General features: G+C 42.7%; 3 protein-coding genes across 11 annotated transcripts in view; 2 read left to right on the top strand and 1 right to left on the bottom strand.

The window, feature by feature from the left end:
• ncor1 (nuclear receptor corepressor 1) overlaps positions 1-2480 on the top strand; it is a 48165-nt gene extending 45685 nt beyond the window's left edge. For all 6 annotated transcript variants that reach the window (XM_034549710.1, XM_034549711.1, XM_034549709.1 and 3 more), the window contains one exon: positions 46-2480. In XM_034549710.1, the coding sequence (XP_034405601.1) occupies positions 46-308 (263 nt within the window). In that variant the 3' untranslated portion in view covers positions 309-2480. The remainder of the gene's footprint in view (positions 1-45) is intronic.
• A 1552-nt stretch (positions 2481-4032) lies between these two features.
• Positions 4033-17211, top strand: zswim7 (zinc finger, SWIM-type containing 7). Its single transcript, XM_034549719.1, has 5 exons — positions 4033-4125; positions 5349-5370; positions 7327-7429; positions 14059-14163; positions 15822-17211. The coding sequence occupies exons 1-5, from the start codon at positions 4050-4052 to the stop codon at positions 15930-15932; spliced, it is 417 nt and encodes a 138-aa protein (XP_034405610.1). The 5' UTR covers positions 4033-4049; the 3' UTR covers positions 15933-17211.
• Positions 16340-20450, bottom strand: part of adora2b (adenosine A2b receptor) — a 12226-nt gene continuing 8115 nt past the window's right edge. For 2 of the 4 annotated variants that reach the window (XM_034549715.1, XM_034549716.1), the window contains one exon: positions 16340-18778. In XM_034549715.1, coding sequence (XP_034405606.1) covers positions 18049-18778 — 730 coding nt within the window. In that variant the 3' untranslated portion in view covers positions 16340-18048. The remainder of the gene's footprint in view (positions 18779-20450) is intronic. The other 2 variants (XM_034549718.1, XM_034549717.1) reach the window with 2 other exon arrangements.

The following is a 20450-nucleotide window of genomic DNA, read 5'->3' as shown; positions in this document are numbered from 1 at the left end:
GCTAGCTCATCTAATTCTTCTAAAATGTTCTCCTTCTTGGCCCAGGATCCATGCAGTTCCCTTACAACCCACTGACCATGCGCATACTGAGCAGCACGCCACCCACCTCCATAGCTTCCCCCTCCATACAGAGCCAGCAGCAGCAGCAGCAGCAACAACAACAACAACAACAACAACAACAACAACAACAACAACAGCAGCAGCAGCAGCAGCAGCCGCCTCCTGCTGGCGCCCCGGTGGCCCAGCAACGTGTGTGGCAGTCTCTGCTGTCAGAGCAATACGAGACCCTGTCTGACAGCGACGACTGAGCCCGCCTCACTACAGCCCCAAAAACCAGAAGAGAGGCCTGCGCCAGGGCTAGCTTTTCACCCCACCCGCCACCTCTCCCAGAACTATCCTCGCTCACTGGCGAGTGTGACAAGTAGATGGGACGGTGTCCTTTTTATTTTTGGTGCTATGGCGCCCACTGGCTGTTAGCTGAGAGTACAAGCAACAGCCACTGACAGGCCGGGCTCTCCAGAGCAAGACTGGCTTTGGTCTGGAAGCACTCACCCAGCCTGTCGGTGAAATAAACAAAACGCGACTGAGGGGATGACGGGAGCTATTGTAAAGAAGAAGAGCTTAAAATGTAAAAAGAAACCGCATAAGAGACTATTTCTGAAATTTTTGGATTTCTGTAAAGATATACTTTGTCTTTTAAGAAAATCATTGTATGTAAATAGAGTAACCTTTTGCAGTGTTTTTCTTAACTTGATTATTTCTTATTTTAATGTCGCTTTTAAATTGATCCACTTTAAATGGGAAGGTTAGGGGTGTAATTTTTAGTTATCACAGTTGGGCTGTCCCGGTCCACTCCCACGTGACTTGACACCCACTCTAATATTTCTACCATAGCGACGCTGAGAGACTCGACGTCTGGTTTGTCCTTGACCACGAGTGGCGCACAGAGACCGTGCCGCCAAGCACCACCGAAGTCTGAACATTGTGGACATTTGAGGATTAAAAACAAAACGCAGACGAACAGTTTACACGGCAATTATATTTGATGACCATCCACACCACACAGTGGAGATGATGCGTGGATTGTAACTATCAGATGGTAGCGGTAGCTTCTCACCTCGGTCTAGACGGAGACATGTCTTCAAAAACAAGTTGAGAACACTGGTGTCACAGCAGAAAGGTGAAATGTCTGATATAAGCTTAATTTTGCCGGAAAATATATCCTTATGCCTACTCCTGGACCCCGTCTGAATAATGAAAGTGAGCCAATGTTTGTTTTTTTCATTGTTTTTTTTCAATAGAGCTTTCCATGGTGTGTCACATGTAGCTGTCTCTTTCTGCAGTTTCCAACCTGTCCAGAATGATCTGCTCTGCAATGTTGTCATGGTTAAAAAAAAAAAAAAATAGTACGTCAGGTTATGCCATGCCTTGTGACTTGAGAAAGAAGGCAGCTTTAACTAATTTTCTCAGAGATATACATTGGTGTTTGATGTTTGTATTTGTTTCTGTAGTCCCTCTTCTTTCTTTTTTTTCTTCTTTTTTTTTTGATACTGTCCTGACAAAAATCTGAACTCTGTAAATTGTCTTTTCATTACACAGAAAGACAAAACTAACCAAACATAAAGAATGGTCTGCACCATTGTTGCACTTTTTTTGCTTTGTAGCTTGTGACAACAAAAAAAAGCATACTACCTGCTGTGTAACTTATTCAACCTCCAGCACAGGAGTATACTAAGATGTGCTTCAACATTTCCCACCACTCACAGAAATCTGACATTTTGACTTCCTGTCTTCTCCTGTAGCTGGTACATGATTTTGTAGCGTTGACACTTGCATCATAGTTACACTTAAGTGTATGGTACCGGTAAACGTTTAAGAGTTGGCTGTCATGGTGATTCTTAACCGTGACCACTTGATCTCTGCTTTCATTGTGTCAATTAAAAGGCATACAGCTTTGAATATTAATTATTATAGGTCAACTTCATAAATGGCAGTAATGTTCCTTTTGCAAGTATGTGAAAAAAATACCACACTTTGGCTTTCAGCTTTCACTTTTCTCATTTAACAAACCCATTCTGCTTTATACTTGATATTTTTTTCTTCCTTTTCATTTTGATTTTGAATCATTGTTAGAGCACATGTTCAGATTTTTATTTTCTGTCATTTTCAACATCTTTCTTATTCATTCTGTCTTCACAGGATGCTCTGTGTTTACAAAGGCAATGACAAAAAAGTTTACAGACTTGAATCTTAAAGAAATCCGACATGAAGCCGAAAAAGAATTGGAGCATCTTTTCAGCTCTCTATCAAACACGCAGTGGTGACTTTTTCTTTTGTTGTCTTTTTGAAATTGAGACTTGAAAACCCGTGTATCCTATAATGTTGAAATGCAATGTTTGTATCGCACAATGTCTCTTAGTAGGCTATTACAAGAGTTCAGACCAATCAAATAAAGTGGATCAGTTCTCCACCACTGAAAAGTGTAGCGGTTCTTAATAGGTGTACTAAAACCTTTCAGGTTACGTCATGCAATATGAAACATTATGGTTTCAGCAATTGCAACTTGTTTGTTTATATAATACATTATATATATATATATATATATATATATATATATATATATATATATATATATATATATATATATAATTTTTTTTTTTTTTTGCAACATAATGGACAGCCATATACTCTAAGCAGACGTTGGAGTGCTTTGCAGGTGGGCCAGTGACAGGCCTGTTGATACGGGTCTGGTTCACATGTCGCAAAATTGCTCGTTGGCAAGCAAAGTGCTCCCTATGAGAGGCCTGTTTCTGCTGACCTCATGTCTCCTGCACTACACCGCATCACTGCAACGGACTAAAAGAAAAATACCAGATACACAGCAAGGAATTACTGGTATTTTGTGTTCTTATGAAAAATGTATTGGAAAGTCACAAAGCTTTTACATACTCATGCCTAAGGAGACTAAGCGATAAAAGCAGGCTATACTCTCAATGTGCTCATTTGTTACATCTTAAACATGGTATGACACCAGGAATTTGACTACTTTTGCTCTTATTGTACATCCGCAGAAATAAAACAAGGCCAAACATTCCCATTAACTATCTCCTTTTCCAGGTTAAAAGGAGATAGTTGAGTGTTGAATTATGACAATTTCTATAACAGTTGTAATATAAACGAGTTAATTAAGCAAAAAGTTAGTTTTCAAACTTCCAAATATAAAAATAAAGTTAGTGTGGGGTTACCAATATTAGAATTGGATCACAGAACACTAACTAAACATATTATGGACTGAAATAATTGTATAAACCGCTTCAATCTAATCACTGAATAGTCTACTGCAGAGGGCCCAAAGAAAACCGGCTACCCAAAACACTTAAAGCCTAAAGGCAAGCGTCGTCGTGGTTCAACAAATTCAAAATTAATGGGTATTTGGGGGGGAAATGGTTACGACCGTATTCTCCCCTGTCATGTAACAGTGTGGGGACATTGACAACAAGTACGTTTTAATCATTTGATTACTCTTCTTTTGGGGCCAAACCTATCTCAAATGTAAACAATTACTTATATATTAGTTTTTCTCTTGTTAAAAGTAATTATTGAAGTAAAGAAAAAAAACCTCAATAGAACAGGTGACCACACCTGCACACGACTGTTTCTGTGAATTGTAAACGATAATTCAACAGTGCAATGGTGCAGAGTGCATATATGATGGAATAAATATTGAATGACGAATCTGGGAGGCTGCTTTATATGCATGATGTAGTTGGATTTATGCAGTAGCCTATATGCAGATTACAGTATATAACCAGTGTATACAGCAGCTTACATGTATAGGCATATTTGACTATATATATATATATATATATATATATATATATATATATATATACACACACACATACACACACATTTTAATATCGGCTTAAAGCGTATTGTTGTGATTTTCATTTTGGCGGGAAATCCAAAGCGCGAGCCGGAAGTCGTAATGTTTCGGTCGCACCTGATTGGCTGCCGGAGTCGTCGGTATCCGGAAAAACGATCTTAAAATGCGTTCATTTTTACCTGCAGTGGCCGAGCAGCTTTTCCGAGATATTGAAAACACACACCAGGAAACGTCCCAAAGTAAGTGGCGGGTGGTAAAGAGAAATAAACATGACGGTCAAAAATAAAATAAAAAAAGTAGCCGTCACGCGCTAATCAAGCAGAACGTGACAAACTCGGTCGCGTGACTTTCTGAACAAACTTACCGTTAACGCTTTTGTTAGAAAAGTATTAACAACGTGTTTCTTTCCCGTTTATTACAACGCAGCTGTCTTTACTTTGCTTTTCAGTAACGTTCATGTAGCATTTGGTAATTTACTGAGTCTTGTTGTAGTTTTACATCGATGCAGTTTAATAAGTGGCCTGTGGGTGGCGCTGCTGTAACGGTCTTTCCTCCAGGCAGTTGACTTCCGTTACTATCCACCACAACAGGCCCTTAAACAGCAGCTATATTGACTTGTCATTGATGATATTAGCAATAGTTCGTTTGTGTGCGTGTAATGCATGACACTAAAGCAAATTCAGCCAGTCAGCTTTTTATTATTATTATTATTATTATTTTTATTATTATTTACACCAGGCTCTTACTTTGACAACATCGCAGTTCTTGAACATTATTTACATAAAGCACTGTTTTCATTTTTTTGTCAGCATTATATAAAATATGAGAATGTTTTGCCACCAAAACCCACAACAAGGTTATTGATCATATCCATAAAGGATTGCCTCCTGCCTCAGTGGACTTGTATTACCTTTTCTCACTGCTTATCTGTACTTGGCCTTTGTTTACCTTCCAAACTGGAAAAGCACAGAATCTTTGACTTTGGGAAGAGCTGGTGTTGTGTCCTTAAGTCACGCCGAGGGAATCGTCAATGCCGGAGGTTTAAATAGTCGACACGGAGCCATTTCAAGTTCATCTCGGCAGTCTTTAACGGGTAATATCTCAAACCGCCATGAGGCCTGAACCCACGACTGTTTGGCCTTCAGCGCTCCTCTCTGCCTGTCAGACTGTTCACAGAATCAAATCCTTTACCAAAAAGTAGCATGACCCCAATATAAAAGTCTTCCTAAAACCTGACAATGAGTGGAATGTGCAGTGCTTTTTAATAAAATGCCGTATAAAATATAAGTAAACTGTGTTCAATTTCTTCGATACAGATACTAGATAGAAATTGCTTATTGAAGTTTCATCTCTTTAAACGGTGGAGTTTATTTTTCTGTAAAAAAACAAAACGGTAAATAAATAATACCCGATCACACGTTTTAAAGAAATGATTTATGCTTTCTCTTTCTTTTTTTTGCAGTTCCTGATGACCTGCTCATTGCGTAAGTATCAATCGTATCAGTCCCCCTTATTACCCATTAACTTCCATCACAGATATTTATCAATAAGTCTGCAAACATCAGTTACATTATTAAGGCTATTCATAAACTTAGTTATTCTCCAACGTCTGAGGTATGATCTATGTTTAAAAAACAAAAAGAAGGCACGTGGCTGAATCCGAGTGGGCGTGAAGAGAAACCACAACGAGGAGTTTCTTTACTGCCTGGCTTTACCAAAGCGGTGTAATGCTGAGACGCAGCGTAATGCTGCTCTGCGTCTGCACTCAGACGCTTCGTGGTTTGAGTTCCTGCGAGTGGAGAGCTACTCACTGTCCGTTTAAGAGTTGGCTGTCATGGTGATTCTTAACCGTGACCACTTGATCTCTGCTTTCATTGTGTCAATTAAAAGGCATACAGCTTTGAATATTAATTATTATAGGTCAACTTCATAAATGGCAGTAATGTTCCTTTTGCAAGTATGTGAAAAAAATACCACACTTTGGCTTTCAGCTTTCACTTTTCTCATTTAACAAACCCATTCTGCTTTATACTTGATATTTTTTTCTTCCTTTTCATTTTGATTTTGAATCATTGTTAGAGCACATGTTCAGATTTTTATTTTCTGTCATTTTCAACATCTTTCTTATTCATTCTGTCTTCACAGGATGCTCTGTGTTTACAAAGGCAATGACAAAAAAGTTTACAGACTTGAATCTTAAAGAAATCCGACATGAAGCCGAAAAAGAATTGGAGCATCTTTTCAGCTCTCTATCAAACACGCAGTGGTGACTTTTTCTTTTGTTGTCTTTTTGAAATTGAGACTTGAAAACCCGTGTATCCTATAATGTTGAAATGCAATGTTTGTATCGCACAATGTCTCTTAGTAGGCTATTACAAGAGTTCAGACCAATCAAATAAAGTGTAAGTATCAATCGTATCAGTCCCCCTTATTACCCATTAACTTCCATCACAGATATTTATCAATAAGTCTGCAAACATCAGTTACATTATTAAGGCTATTCATAAACTTAGTTATTCTCCAACGTCTGAGGTATGATCTATGTTTAAAAAACAAAAAGAAGGCACGTGGCTGAATCCGAGTGGGCGTGAAGAGAAACCACAACGAGGAGTTTCTTTACTGCCTGGCTTTACCAAAGCGGTGTAATGCTGAGACGCAGCGTAATGCTGCTCTGCGTCTGCACTCAGACGCTTCGTGGTTTGAGTTCCTGCGAGTGGAGAGCTACTCACTGTCTACTCAACACAGCCACATCCTCTCTGTCTGTCAGGAAGCTGCTGCTTTAGAGGCTCTTCGGCATACACGTGCAGTTATTCACCAGCAGACGTCGATCGATTGTTCAATAGTTCTCCTGGTTTCTCTCATTTCGGCCTCGTTGGGAAAAAAATGACTTCAAACACTAACAAATTGAGTGATTGTTCAGAATTTAGTTTCTTCTGAATGCATCTTGGGATTGCTGTTTTACATTGAATGTCAATATTATAAACATACATGGTATTTCTCATCCTTTTGCCATAAGTCTTTTTTATATATATATATATATATATATATATATATATATATATATATATATAAAAAGATATATATATATATATATATATGTGTGTGTGTATGATATTAGATCGAGCCAGTTACAGTGTGGTGTATATTGGTGCAGTTATAGTGAAAAAGAAAACACTTTAAAACTGCTACAAACTGAATGATAGTATTTTTTGCCATCTGAAGCGTGAGGTTTTGGTGTTTGTGTCTGTAAAACAGGACGTTACATGGTGTCTTCTACCAACAGGAGCCCCACAAGCTCTCAGCCCACAGGGGGTCAACACTGGCTTATTTAATGAGACAAATGCACACACTGTGTTCATATATATAAATACATGTCTTTGCATAACCCAATGTTGATGCCTGCACCTCCTTAGCCTTTTCTTCTTCTTCGTGTCTTTCAGGCTGAAGTTTGTCTTCGGGCCTTGCGCTCTGCAGGCTTTGGACCTTGTGGACCAGCATTCGGTCACTTGTCTGTCTTCACCCAGCGGACGCAAAGCGTTCCAGGTCTGTCTCGCTTCTGTCAACTCTGAAACGTTTCTTGTAGGAACTACATAACCAGTGCGAGCATGAGTATTCTTATCCCTCTGAATCCAGCTGATCTTCTGCCCGTATAATTAGCCAATTGCATTTTAACATTGTTTTTTGACTACTGAAAAGTGAAATAATGCCAGTTGATCGGAGCATCTAACCAGCTTAATCACGGCTTGTAAATATATTTTGGCCATCTAGCACAACAAGATAGCACAGTTGATCCTAGGACAAAATATGTGTTCAGTCCTCATTGTGCTTTGTCTCATTTGAGTCTTGCAGTGTTTTATATTTAAAGATACAGCAACCTCTCGTCCTGTAAAGCATCTTTTATTCCTGTCAATTTCCACTGAATCAGCTGATCTTTCATGAGTCAAAACATGTGAGTCCTCTGCTCAGCAGCCATGACTAGGTTAAGCACATGATGTGATGTTGTGTTGAAGACAAGCGAACCTTTCTGGATCCAGTTTTTGTAGCTTTCAGCTTTTGATTCAGGACAAAAATAAATCCCCTCAGTTAGTTGTTAGATCTTAATTTAATGAATCCTTTTTGTACTGCGGCACATCCATTAAGTCAAGTCCCGGCGTGGTTCACACACACACACACACGCACACACTTTTGTGTCTGTTTGTGTGTGTTTCTTGGCTCGTGACATTGTATTCCTGTATAATAGAGGCACTGAGAATAAAAGGTGCTACCTACCGAACTCAAGTTCTTTATTTTCTGTGGGTTGTATTATAATATCTCAATACAAACCGTAAACAATAGGGACCGACCGAGTGTTTGTTACATCGAGTGGGCTCCTTGATTAAGTTCTCACATTCTGATGGACGTATATGACTTGTGACGGGAGCAACGTGGCCGCCCACGGTGCTGAGGCTGTGGTCATTGTGACTCCACGCTTCCTGTAAACGCCTTCAGGCTCCTGCAGAAAGAGCTTTTATGAGAGGAAAGCACAATGCCGCTAAATAAAGACATGGATTCTGTTCTGTTGAGACACTTTTAACTTCAATTGTTGACGTCCACTTAATTTCCCCTTTTAAGAGCTCTTTTCCATTTTTGTTCTCGTTGGGGGGAAAAAATTTTAATATTTAAAACCGTGTCCGATTTTCCCGACTATATATATATATATATATATATATATATATATATATATATATTTTTTTTGGACCTTTTATTTAACCAGGTGAAATCAGTTGAGAACCAATTCTCATTTTCAATGATGACCTGGCCAAGAGGCCGTAGCACAGTCCAGACAACACAGATACAATACAGTATGACAAACACAGAAAATGGCTAAAAACAATATAGGTAAATTAATAAACACTATGTACACCAAAAAAAAGGCGGATTACTGGATGATCTTTGTAAACAAGAAGGAAGAGAGAGAGAAGTGATGTCTGGTCAGCAAGTACAGCAGTCAACTATGACTTGTTGCAGCTTTTGTTTGAACATGTTGAGAGAGGTGAGAGCCGTTAGTTTGAGTGAGTTTTGTAGTGAGTTCCAGTCACTTGCAGCGGCAAAATGAAAAGTTATGACCAAACACAGTACGGACTTTTGGAACGATGAGCCTAATGAAGTCACTGGATCTTAAACGACGATTGCTGTCAGAAATGTGCAGAAGATTTGAGAGGTAGCGACCAAGTGCTATTTAGATTTTGAATATTGAGGTCTGTGATTGTACAAAACATCTTGTGTATACTAACTGAGGCTTTAATGTTATATTTAGTCTGTCGGAGCAGAAATTATCAGTCGGCTTGAGAAGAGAAATCTGCTGTCGCAGCTCGTCATACACGAGGATCAACTTCTTTTCTTTGTCATATATATATATATATATATATATATATATATATATATATATATATATATATATATATATATGAAGAGAAATGAAATATTAAGTTAAAAGACATTGCGTTGGGCTCTGGGAATAGAAACATGAATCGATTGCAGCCGTAGTCTCTCCAGACTTTTCATTGCTGCAGCAGTGATTTGTGGCACGAGAGAAAATAATGAACTGGATGCAGACTGTCGTGATTCGTGGAAGTGACGTGTCTGAACCTGAGGAAAGGTCACGCGTGTCTCCCTTCTGCTCTGTTGCACCTCAGTTTACAACTCACACACATACGAATGCCGTCACTCACTCGCAAGCTGTAAAGCGATGGAGCTGGAAACAGCCGGCCTGGCTCCGTCTGAAGGGGAAAGAACCGTCCCATCAGCACTTCTGGAGCTCTAATTAACACATGAGATCCTGTTTGTTTAATCAGTAGTAAATCAAAGTGTAAAAACAAGAAGTTTCAGTTTTGCGATGTATTTCAATAACTTGTTGTTTTCAAGGATAAACATCCTCAGACTAACACGGCCAAGTCTGGTTGACTTTAATAAGCGAGTAATTCATCCGGATGTACATTCGATGGAGCATGTGAGTATTTAATGGCTCATGAATTATTCTTTTGACCTGTTAAGCTACTCCGTTGTGTCTGATGTACCTGCAGGTCCACGCTTCTCCTTTGGGGCACACAGCTCTCGGGGGACGTTTTACAAGCTTCCCAGCATGTTAATGATCGCATAACGTTCTTCTTTCTCCCCGTCGTGAGTCTGGGAAGAAGTTTATTTAGTGGCATTAGCAGCAGTGAGTGCCGCTGCTCTGATCTCGTTGGTCTGCTTTGTGTTTGGAGCCGTTCGTGATGCATTGAGTGAGGCTGTAGTTTACACAGTTGGTTCAAAATGCCGTCGTCGCAAAGCCGTGCCACACATGTTTAGCTTCCTCGGCTCTCTGACTCACGATTTGAACTTGATGGCGAGTGCTTCAGGAAGCAGCGGTTGAAAACAGACCCCGCTCTTCCTGCTACCTGCCTATACATCTGGAACCAGAACAGGGCTGGCATGGCATTAAGCTGTTTAAGTTGGCTTCATGTATCACAGCTTGTCTCTGACTTTTAAGATGTAGAAGTTGGGGCAAGGTGCCAGTCTGGTGGTCTGTGTGTATGTTTCCCCCTCTGGATAGACCATATTTGGGCAGCATGCGACAGCAGTGTGAGTTAGAAGAACGTTATTAAACCTCTTGAAGGGAGTGAAAGCAGTGATGACATTTTGGGAAGCAGTGGCTTACGTAAAAGATGGAGCCCCACCGCAATTAGTCATCCAAGAGTCCTTACACATTTCCTGTGTGAGGAGAGGATGACGGAGCAGATTTCTCTCATCGGCTCGAGCGGTTTCCAGAAAATCATCCGACCCAGGTTGAAAAATGTATTCTTGGAGCATCTTGAGTTTACTGGAAGTGACGCGTGCTCTGTGTCAGAGATGCTGAAGTAGTTGATCAATTAACTAAATTGTATTTTTCTTTTATGCGGTTTCCATGAGACATAATGGAGTTTCTCATGTTGGTTTTTTAGTCTCCTCTTCCCTCAAAAGGAATGAATAACTCATGAGAGAATGGCCTTTCACTGCTGGGATCTCACTCTTAACGCTCGGTGACCTTTTCACATGCGATGGTGTACGCGGCCCGTTAGGAAAGCCGAGGAGTGAGTGAGTAGTTTCCTCACAACAGTAATGAAGCCAACTGCATGAACTCTGTGGGGGACGGTGTTGGGTCCTTTAAGCAACCAGCAAAGTATTGAGTTTGAGGACCGTCGTGCTGAAACAGTTGGTGGATTAATGAATGACATTATTGGACCAATTTATGACCTATTCATAAGATTCAGGCTATAATGCCACACATGTTCAGGTTCCAGCTTCAACATAATTGCTCTCTTAAAAAATAAATTAAAAAATCTATAACTGGAAATTGAATATCTCTGGGTTTTGGACTGTAGGTTGACCAAAACAACGATTTCTATACTAGAATAGTTTGTGGATCTTCACCACCGTAAAGTTGCAGGATACAGTAGAATAAAAGATACCAGCTCGGAGTCTTACTTCTTCTGTGCCTCTGATCAGATATCTGTTTAGTTTGTGGACAACATACGCGGCTGTGTTAACGCGAGTGCCTGGTTGTATGGAGAGGCAGAGACTTCATACAATGTGCTGCAGTACGGATACAAAGCTTCCTTAGCTCAACGACTTCCCAGAGCTTTAAGGTTCCCTGAAGCCTTGTTTGTGGCGTGGAAACAGTGGACACGGGGCCATCCAAAGGCCGGCTCCTCTGGGTCCTGACTGCTTCCCCCCGGAGGATTCCCGTGAGAGCCGGCGTTCTGGGGCAGAGACGGAGCCAGAGCTTTGCTCGGCGCCCGAATGGCACATCTTGGAGGTATCGTGTCGCTCTGAGGAAACCTGGACGCAGGCAGTGTGTGGTGTGTGTGTGTGTGTGCTGACGGCGTCAGCTGCCAACCCAAGTGTGAGCTGGTTTTCTATAAACTCTTTAGAAACTGTCCAGGCCCTTGGCTTGGTCTCCACAGTTGTACTTTCTTTCCCTCCCCATCCTGCTGTGCACGGTGCTTTATTCATCTCCACCGAGGTGCTCTAAGTCCATGTCATCGTCTCTTTTGTGCCTTTTTATTAATAATGAAGTGTCACGTTGAAGAAATGGGATGTTTTTGCTTGTGGAGGTCACAGGGAAAGCTAATTTATCGAGGCTCTGGAGAATAATGGAGCCTGCTCTGCCATCTTGGGAGGCATTAGTTATTGTGAAGCGTCAAGCTAATCCAGCGACTTAATGTCCTTGTGTGTCATGTGCACGACGACGAGACCTACATCACTGTCTGTCGCCGGGGAGACTGAGCGCCAGCATCGTGGACAGGAGGTTCTGTCAGCTGGGGCTTGTTTAATTATGCATTGTTTATTTCCCGTCTCCTCCTAATAGGTAATGTGAAATGATGATGATGGTGGTGGTGGTGGTGGAGGTGGAGGCAATCTCAGCTTCAACCCAACCGCTAGTCTGTCACTTCTTTGAAAGATGCAGAAGGAGAGTCCACCCCAAAACAGGATTGAAGAAGTCTGTGAAAAACTGTGAAGTCAGTTTTCTAAAAAAATCACTGCAGGAGGTCTTGACATATTGACGTCTACATTTCATTTATTTAGCTGAAAAGCCAGTTAAAATCATATTTCATGAATACACCGTAGAATCAGAATCAGAAACTTTTAATAGCCAAGTAGGTTTACACCTACAAGGAACTTAGCGTGGTGGCTGGTGCAACATAGGACGTCAGACATAACAAACATAACAAACAACAACAGTAGACAACAAATCAACAAAGTGCAGACGAGACATAGAATAAAATGTAAAATATACAGTGTAAGAAACGGCTACGGGGAGCAATTCAGGGTTGTGTCTTGCTCAAGGACACATCGAGGGGGCGGGGATTGAACTGTCAATCCCCTGATTGAAAGACGGACCTGCTAACCACTGACCCACAGACGCCATGAACCAACAGTACATTCATTACATTTCATTTAGTCGACGGCTGACATTCTCTGGTGAAGTGACACGAAAACAGTGAGCTGCTGCTTAGAAGATCTGCCTTTTTGTTTTGTATATTAAGAACACAACCATCCACTGTACATGTCGTTTTCCATTTCCATTCGCACTGCCTCACTTGTCAGAAAGCATTATAGCACATTATATATTAGCTCAGTGTTAATAACTCAAGTTACACCAACTAAATGAGTAAAATACAGGAGGGTAATTCAAGAAAATCAGAAACTAGTAATGAGTCAAAAAGAATAAAGAGGAATTAATCTAAATCGAGAGTCTTCAATTTATCAAAGTAATGTAAGTGGATTTTAATTTCTCCGGATGTCCCCGCAGCGAGAACTTGAAGAGTTGGGGGCATGAGGTTCTCCTTCGACCCAAAAGGGAAAGCAATTCATGTTTTTGCGTTCATTTCTTCAAGTTAGATCTTCGACCCCTTGAACACCAAAGATGCACATCCAGGCGATGGGGAGCAGATCTGGATTGAGGGACTCTGATGAGACTTTGAATATTGTTTCCCAGTAATGAGTTCAATCAGTTGTGTAAGATCTGCTCATCCAGGACATTTGAGTACATTTCCTAAAGTAGTGCAGGCGATGCAGTACCTTGAACTGTTGCATATTTAAGCAAACAGCTGTTGACCCTAATTAGGGCCCGGTTAGAAGATATGCCTTTATCCCAGTTAAATACCACGACTGCTGTCCTTCCGCGTCAACACAAGAAGCAGCTCGTCACTACACGTCTCCATCACCAGTCTGGACTCTCTGCTGTGGAACCTTCTCATTCATATGTAGAGAAATTTTGATTTGATATGAAGATTTATTTTTACTTTTGAGTGTTTCTTTTCTTTTCTCCCTCCTGCCGGTCGATGTCAAAACAGATGCATGCATGATTCTATGATTTGATGACATGACATGAACATTGTGATTTGGTCAATGTGACAATCAACCTACAAGTTACGTGGAGTGAGATGGAGAGAAAAATAAATAAATAGTAAAAATGTTCACTCCATGTTCGCTCTGTTAATCTGTGTGCACCAGTAGAGAGACATCTGGGTTCCAGGAGAGGGCTTCATGTCTCCAGCAAGCGGCCGCCAATACAAACTGCATTTTCATGACTTCTCCCTCGTAAAAAAGAGGTCAATGCACACGAGCATTGCCACATATTTCAATGTGCTTTTATGAATCTGTTGCAGGTGATTGGAGGCTCGGGCCGCTTGTACACTTGCTTTGTGTCCTGTCACTACTGCCCGTGCCCGGCCTTCGCCTACACCGTGCTGCGCAGGAACGAGGGCCTCCTGGTGAGTCTTAAACCGTGACACGCATGCTGGGCTGCCTGTGAAACCTTGGTGCTGACACGTAAAGGCTGACACTCAATGCTTGCTCCGATTTTCATGCTTCTTTAATTTTTGTTGACTTTTTAGAAAGTAGTTTTGTTTCTGTTAACGTATTTTTGAGCAATCCATGCTAATATATCACAAAAAGTATCATGAGATATCTGACCTGAATCCTGCAATGGTGTAGATTTGATTTCAGAAATGGATAGGGCTCAAAAATTAATATTTATATTTTTTAAAGTACAACGGCTGTGTAAAGTGATGTTTTCTTTATACACTCACCCTACTTAAAATCACATGTTGTTTCTGTTTATACTTCATGATGGATACCAGTGTGCATCTTACCTAAAAGGAGCTCTGTCCTTTACTGCCGTGTGTAATATTTAATATTCATGCTCATCCTCACTATTCAATTAAGAAAAATGTCTGACCTGCCGTGGAACTCCATATGAGCACAGCAGCATATTTACACACAGATCACATGGACGCCATTGTGTCTCGCCAGTCAGCCGTGTGTCCTGGAGAAAGCCGGTCTAAAAGTGAGACGAAGCGCACGTTGAAATGTGTGCAACAGATGGATTGTGGTCACTGAGGGGCGTCTCTTCTCCGACTGGCTCTAAACATCAGTAACCAAACGGCCTGCGCTCCGAGTATCAGGGAAACTCAGCTCCCTGGAGGATGCTGCTAAAATCAGTGTGAGAAGCAGAGCGCTGTAACCGACCGGGGAGAGTCCCCGTGAGCGCTCCGGCCACACATACCAGTCCCCATGAAAAGACAGAAATAAAACTCCTCACCGCCTCGTCAGACTTTTATAGCTTGGGAGATAAAGTTGGAGTCGAGATCTTGTGTGGTTGTATGTGCGGAGGCTGAAAAGTCTGCAAAAAGAGTTTGACCATGAAGTTTGCAGTCCGGCGCCGCCCTGTAGATTCCAACAGGACGGGACGAGGCCAAACGAGGTCCACACTGCTGTGACAGGCGGCCAGCGATGGAGGAGCTCTCCCTCCACTGGCAGACTGCCAAAGCGCTCTATATAATAAACCGGAGAAGCTAGGAAACCAACTTGTGCACCGAGGTCCTATTCAGCGCCCTCTGGCTCATCGTTCATGTGAAACACCAATCTGCAGGTGCGTTAGTGTGGAGGAAATCTCATTTCTAATGCATTGAATGGGCTGAGGGGGAAAACAAGTCAATGATTAACACGTGAATATTAATGAGAGGCGCTTCTGCGTGTGTTCAGGGACTGCTGCCGTCGTGGTCGCTGAACCTCGTATTTGTTTCATCGGCCAAACGATCCGTTTGGACAATAACACACACGTCATAATAACTTGCTGCGTTTTTCATTTCTAGAAGTGTTTATAATTTGCTGTAAATATTAGAAATTGTTGTGGCATTTGCTTTGTGACTAATATTCTTGGATTAAGGTTTCCAGCCGTTCTGAGCTCAGCAGCTCCTCTCTTGTCTGCTCTTTACGTGAGATCTTTGTATTGAAATGAGCGAAGGGCCGTTTCGCTCCGAGGCGGCCTCATCGATCACATCGGCCACGTTCACGTCGAGAGACAGCGTCTGCACTCTTCTTCTTCTTCTTCTTCTTCTTCTTCTTCTTCTTCTTCTTCTCTCCGCAGTGCAAACACATCCTGGCCGTCTACCTGTGTCGGGCCACGGGGGGGACTCGGCAGGAGAGCGTGTCCGATCAGGAGATGTCCACGCTGCTCAGCGGGACGGCCGCCCTGTGACTCCCAGGTCTGTTCAGGGCGGACCGGCACGTCCTCGCGGGCCCTCTTGGACCTGAGAGACGATGTTTTGTACACTTTGGGTCACCGCGGACAGCACCGGAGCACAGGAACACCACCGCGGTTTCTGCCCTTTTCATTCGTCTCCATGAAAGACACCAGCTGTTGCTTTTATTTATTCTTTTCTTTTTGGATGGGTTCTCCATCGGTTTCCGGGGAAACGGCACAGCTGTTCATTGAGTATGTGCGGCGCTATATTTAGGTTATTCTTTTCTACCAGAAGGCATCAATTAGGGAAGTGTAGTGAGCGACTTCAGAAGCATTTGAATGTTCGTGTTTCCGAGGTGTCGCATGTAGAAATAAATCGTCATGCGCTATAAAGTTGTAATTAAGGAATACAGACTGATCTGTGACAATATAAACATTGCCTTTTATCAACAAAATAAGTCACCATACATACAGCTTGCATCATGTTAAATAGCAGTATCGGGTCGCGGTTGCACTTTAGACAGAACGGCCTCCAGAAAGGTTCCTCGACACTGTAGCATATGACAGACTGATGGTGCTTCGGAATGAAAGGCAGGAATGTTGCACCAGGTCAACTCATTGTCCAGCTCACCTTTTTCAAATCACAAAAGAAGGCAATCGTTTGACATCAATCAATAGCTTGTAGAAAGTTGGACACCTACAGTATGTATTTGTACACATCAATAAACAAAGACATTGACACGACAGTACAGCGCAGTTACAGTATAGATGTCTCCGTTGGAATGGACTGAAGCTGTGGCACACTCCTGTGTTTAGCCCTTGGAGTTCGTTAGATGTGGGGCCAATTTATTCCGTTGTATAAGCTCACCAGGACCGTTCACAATAATGCCGATGAAAAAAGAAAGAGACAAAGCACAGCTTTAAGATTTGACACGGGGGGGACATTTCATCATTGTTACCCGATTCAAAATGGTATTATTTTATTTGGGCTTCAGCTGGACATTCTTCTAAAGAGTAAAGCGAATGGAGTCCTTAGTGTAACGTGTTGGAAGCTTCTTCCTTTCAACAGGAGCGTCTTCTCAAAGGAAAGCGCTTCTTTGAGCTCAGGCGGTGACCTCGGCAGCTTGTTGGAGGACCAGATGAGAGCCTCGGGGTCCCAGCTGTGTCAGAGGGGGTGGTGTTATGGTGCTTTATGCGATGTAAGCCATGAAATACATGTGTACCAGCAGCTTGGGTGAGGAGGGGGAAAAACATAAATTGCATTGATTTTGAAGTATCAAATTTGCCAAAAAAAGCAAAATGTATCCGTGCAGATGCCATATTTCTATAAAGGGTACCATCGTTTTCCCACTTCCTGAGCTTTTGTCTGCAGAAATGTCAACATGGAAATGATATGGAGCTCCGCTGCAGGTGTGGTTCGCTAAACGGCTTCTTTTGTCTGGGTCTGCGTGACTCGATCGGATCGTGCTGTTTATTTAGGCGCCACAACAATGCTCTGAGCCACAGGGGGTCATTTTGGGATGGGAGATGATTCATGGGACAGGCAAAGCTTTTCAGTCTTGTGTTTTGCATCTTCCCCCCTCACTTGTAATTGAGTGTGTATGAGGGTCCCCGTCGATTTTGATCCCGCTGTCGATGCCCGTCCTCGTTGTGCAGCAGCGGGACCACACTGGCAGCAGATCCCTGCTATTAAAACAGTATTAATAGAGAACTACCGACTACTACCACTGTAGGGCCACAAGTACAATTCTAGCCACATAGAGTTGTTTTGATCTTCAAATAAATTAATTAAAACACTGTTGACGATATAAAATAGTGGGGCAAAAGGAGTGTTTGGAGTTGAAACCGGGTGGATTCAGAAAGATAAATAGCATCAGAATGTGGTTTGGATCCTTTAACAGTCCTGCAAATCCAGTTAGCTTCAACGTGTTTTTTAAAAGTCAGAAACCTTCACAATACAAAGGGTCAGACTCTCCATTCAACGTTACACTGCCTGACCCCTGATTCATAAATAAATGTCCACATTCAGGGCGCGTTTGACATCGGTTCTTCACATCTTACCCTCGTTCTGTAAACATAGAAACCTCAGTGGAAATGAAACTTGACACAGACCTCTCCGCCACGACTCCCTCTATAGCAGAGGGTCGATGGTCATGTGGATCTGGTCTCTGTTGCGTCTGCTGCCGTTGGAGCTGAGGTACAGCTCCTCCCTGCGGCACAGGAAGTGCTGGGTCAGGATCTTGCGGAAGGTGTTCCTGAAGTCCTGGATGCGGTAAGCGTAGATGATGGGGTTGACCGCGGAGTTGGCGTGCGACAGGATGATGGCGACGTACATGACAATCTCGTGCTTCTGCAGCTCCTCGTAGAACAGCGTGAGGCAGTTGAGGATGTGGACGGGCAGCCAGCAGACGGCGAACAGTCCGACGATGATGGAGAGGGATTTGGCCGCCCGGATCTCCTTCTGCAGCAGCCCGTGGTTATGGCTGTCCCCGTTGCCCACGCACTTGAGCTCGATCAGTCTCAGCTGCTTCCGGGCCACAGTGAAGATCTTCAGGTAAATGCCCAGCATGATGAGCAGCGGGGGCAGCACGCACACGAAGAAGTTAAAGTAGACCATGTACTGCATGTCCACCACGCTCTCAAAGAAGCACCTGGGCTTGCAGCTCTGCAAGTCTCCGCCGGCCCTCGGCCCCAACGCGAGGCCGGCGCTCGTGGCGTTGTCGGCCCTGGAGCTGCCGTTCCCACAGCTCATGTACTTCAAGTTCCAGCCGAAGAAGGGGATGAGCCCGATGACGAAGGAGAGGATCCATAGAATGGCGATGATCTCTCTGGCGGTCTTTCCCGTCATCAGCTCCTTGTACCTGGAGAAAGACGACAGGCAACCGTATTAATCGTTGTCCCAGAGTCAGGAGGTTTCTGGACAAGATCACACTCAAAATAGGCTCTGGAGCTCTGAGACTGTAGTTTCTTTAGTTTTGCTCGTAGAGCGTGAAGCTGGTGTCGGCCTTTGTTGGTGTGGCCCGACTGCCGGGTCACATTATTGTGATGCAGCTCCTTCTGTGCACCTAGATGCACATCGGCCTAATGCAGGCGGTAATCATGCCGACCGTATGAACGATCATGTGACGGTGAATCGCTGTGACTTGGTGCATTCAAGTGTTGTAGAAAATATATTATCTCCGCAGTCCTTTTTTATTTATTTGTAATTTTAACCAAACAACAAAAGACGGCAAGACAAAACACAAGCATCCATTCCCCCCCCGGCACAGGCGATCCATCCAATAAATGTTGAGACGGTTCACTTTGCCATCGAAGAGCCATAAGCATTGCTCAAAACGACAACACACAAAAAAATCTTTAAAACTTGGATGTGATCTGCATCAAAGCCCAACAGCTTCAAATCTAATTTTAAATGATGTTGGATTTCCTGAAGATGGAACACTGTTAGCATTAAACGTCCCGATGATGGACCCGACACGCTGATGCCGGAGCTTCACGCCAGAGCATGAATGCACCCTCAAATAAACATCAGTTTGTGTTTTTAATCACTTGAAATCCTAATATATATATATATATATATATATATATATATATATATATATATATATATATCCCATATTGCTTTATTTATTTTCATGTTATATCTGAGCTGCTAACTGAAAGCATGAAGTCGGCTGACAGTATCTCGCGTACGGCTAAAATTACACCGCATTGCTTGAGGTGTTGAGGCACTAAAATTAAAGATCTGTCTTCATTCTGTCTCATCTTTGTGCTTTTTGTTTCTTTGTTTGATGCTGAAACTGTCACTCTAGTTCCATCTGTTGGCTTTCACCATTGATAAAAAGGGATGAATGTTACAGCATATTTCTCAGAAAGCCCTCACTGGAATGTGACGTGAAGTTATGAAGGGCAGGTGCACCGAGGCTGGAGATGCAGAGTCTGACTCACACAAGTGTCGTCTTCACTGTCCGTCAGATGAACGGCGCTCAGAGCAAAAGGAGCAGTTTCCTCAAAGTGAATCAGGCGAGCGGCCGCATGTTAATGACTCACTCACACACACACACACACACTCAAGCCAGTCTTAGCTGGAAGTGCCAGAAATAATCTGATTTGTACAGCTGAACCTTACATGGTCACACAATATCAGCACTTAGAATGTGTGTGTGTGTATAAATATATATTTATATGCATGTCTGTGTGGATAATTAAATAGTTGTTGACGGTTCATATCTGACTACGAAGCAATGAGTCTCTGTGTCTGTGTCTGTCTGTCTGTCTGTGTGTCTCTGTCTGTCTGTGTGTTTGTGTCCGTCTGTGTGTGTGTGTGTGTGTGTGTGTGTGTCTCTGTCTCTCTGTGTGTCTGTCTGTGTGTTTGTGTCCGTCTGTGTGTGTGTGTGTGTGTGTGTGTCCTTCACATATCTTGTGAGCAGAGCAGACCTGGTGGGGGCATTGAGGGGCCCCAAGGCCCTGCAGCCTGTCGGCCTCAGTGGTTTACAGGCTCATTGACTGCAGTTCATATTGACTTCCCTCCAA

Source organism: Cyclopterus lumpus, chromosome 14 (genome assembly GCF_009769545.1).
Source record: "Cyclopterus lumpus isolate fCycLum1 chromosome 14, fCycLum1.pri, whole genome shotgun sequence".
Classification (NCBI taxonomy): Eukaryota; Metazoa; Chordata; class Actinopteri; order Perciformes; family Cyclopteridae; genus Cyclopterus; species Cyclopterus lumpus.
This window is presented reverse-complemented; position numbering and strand designations above follow the sequence as displayed.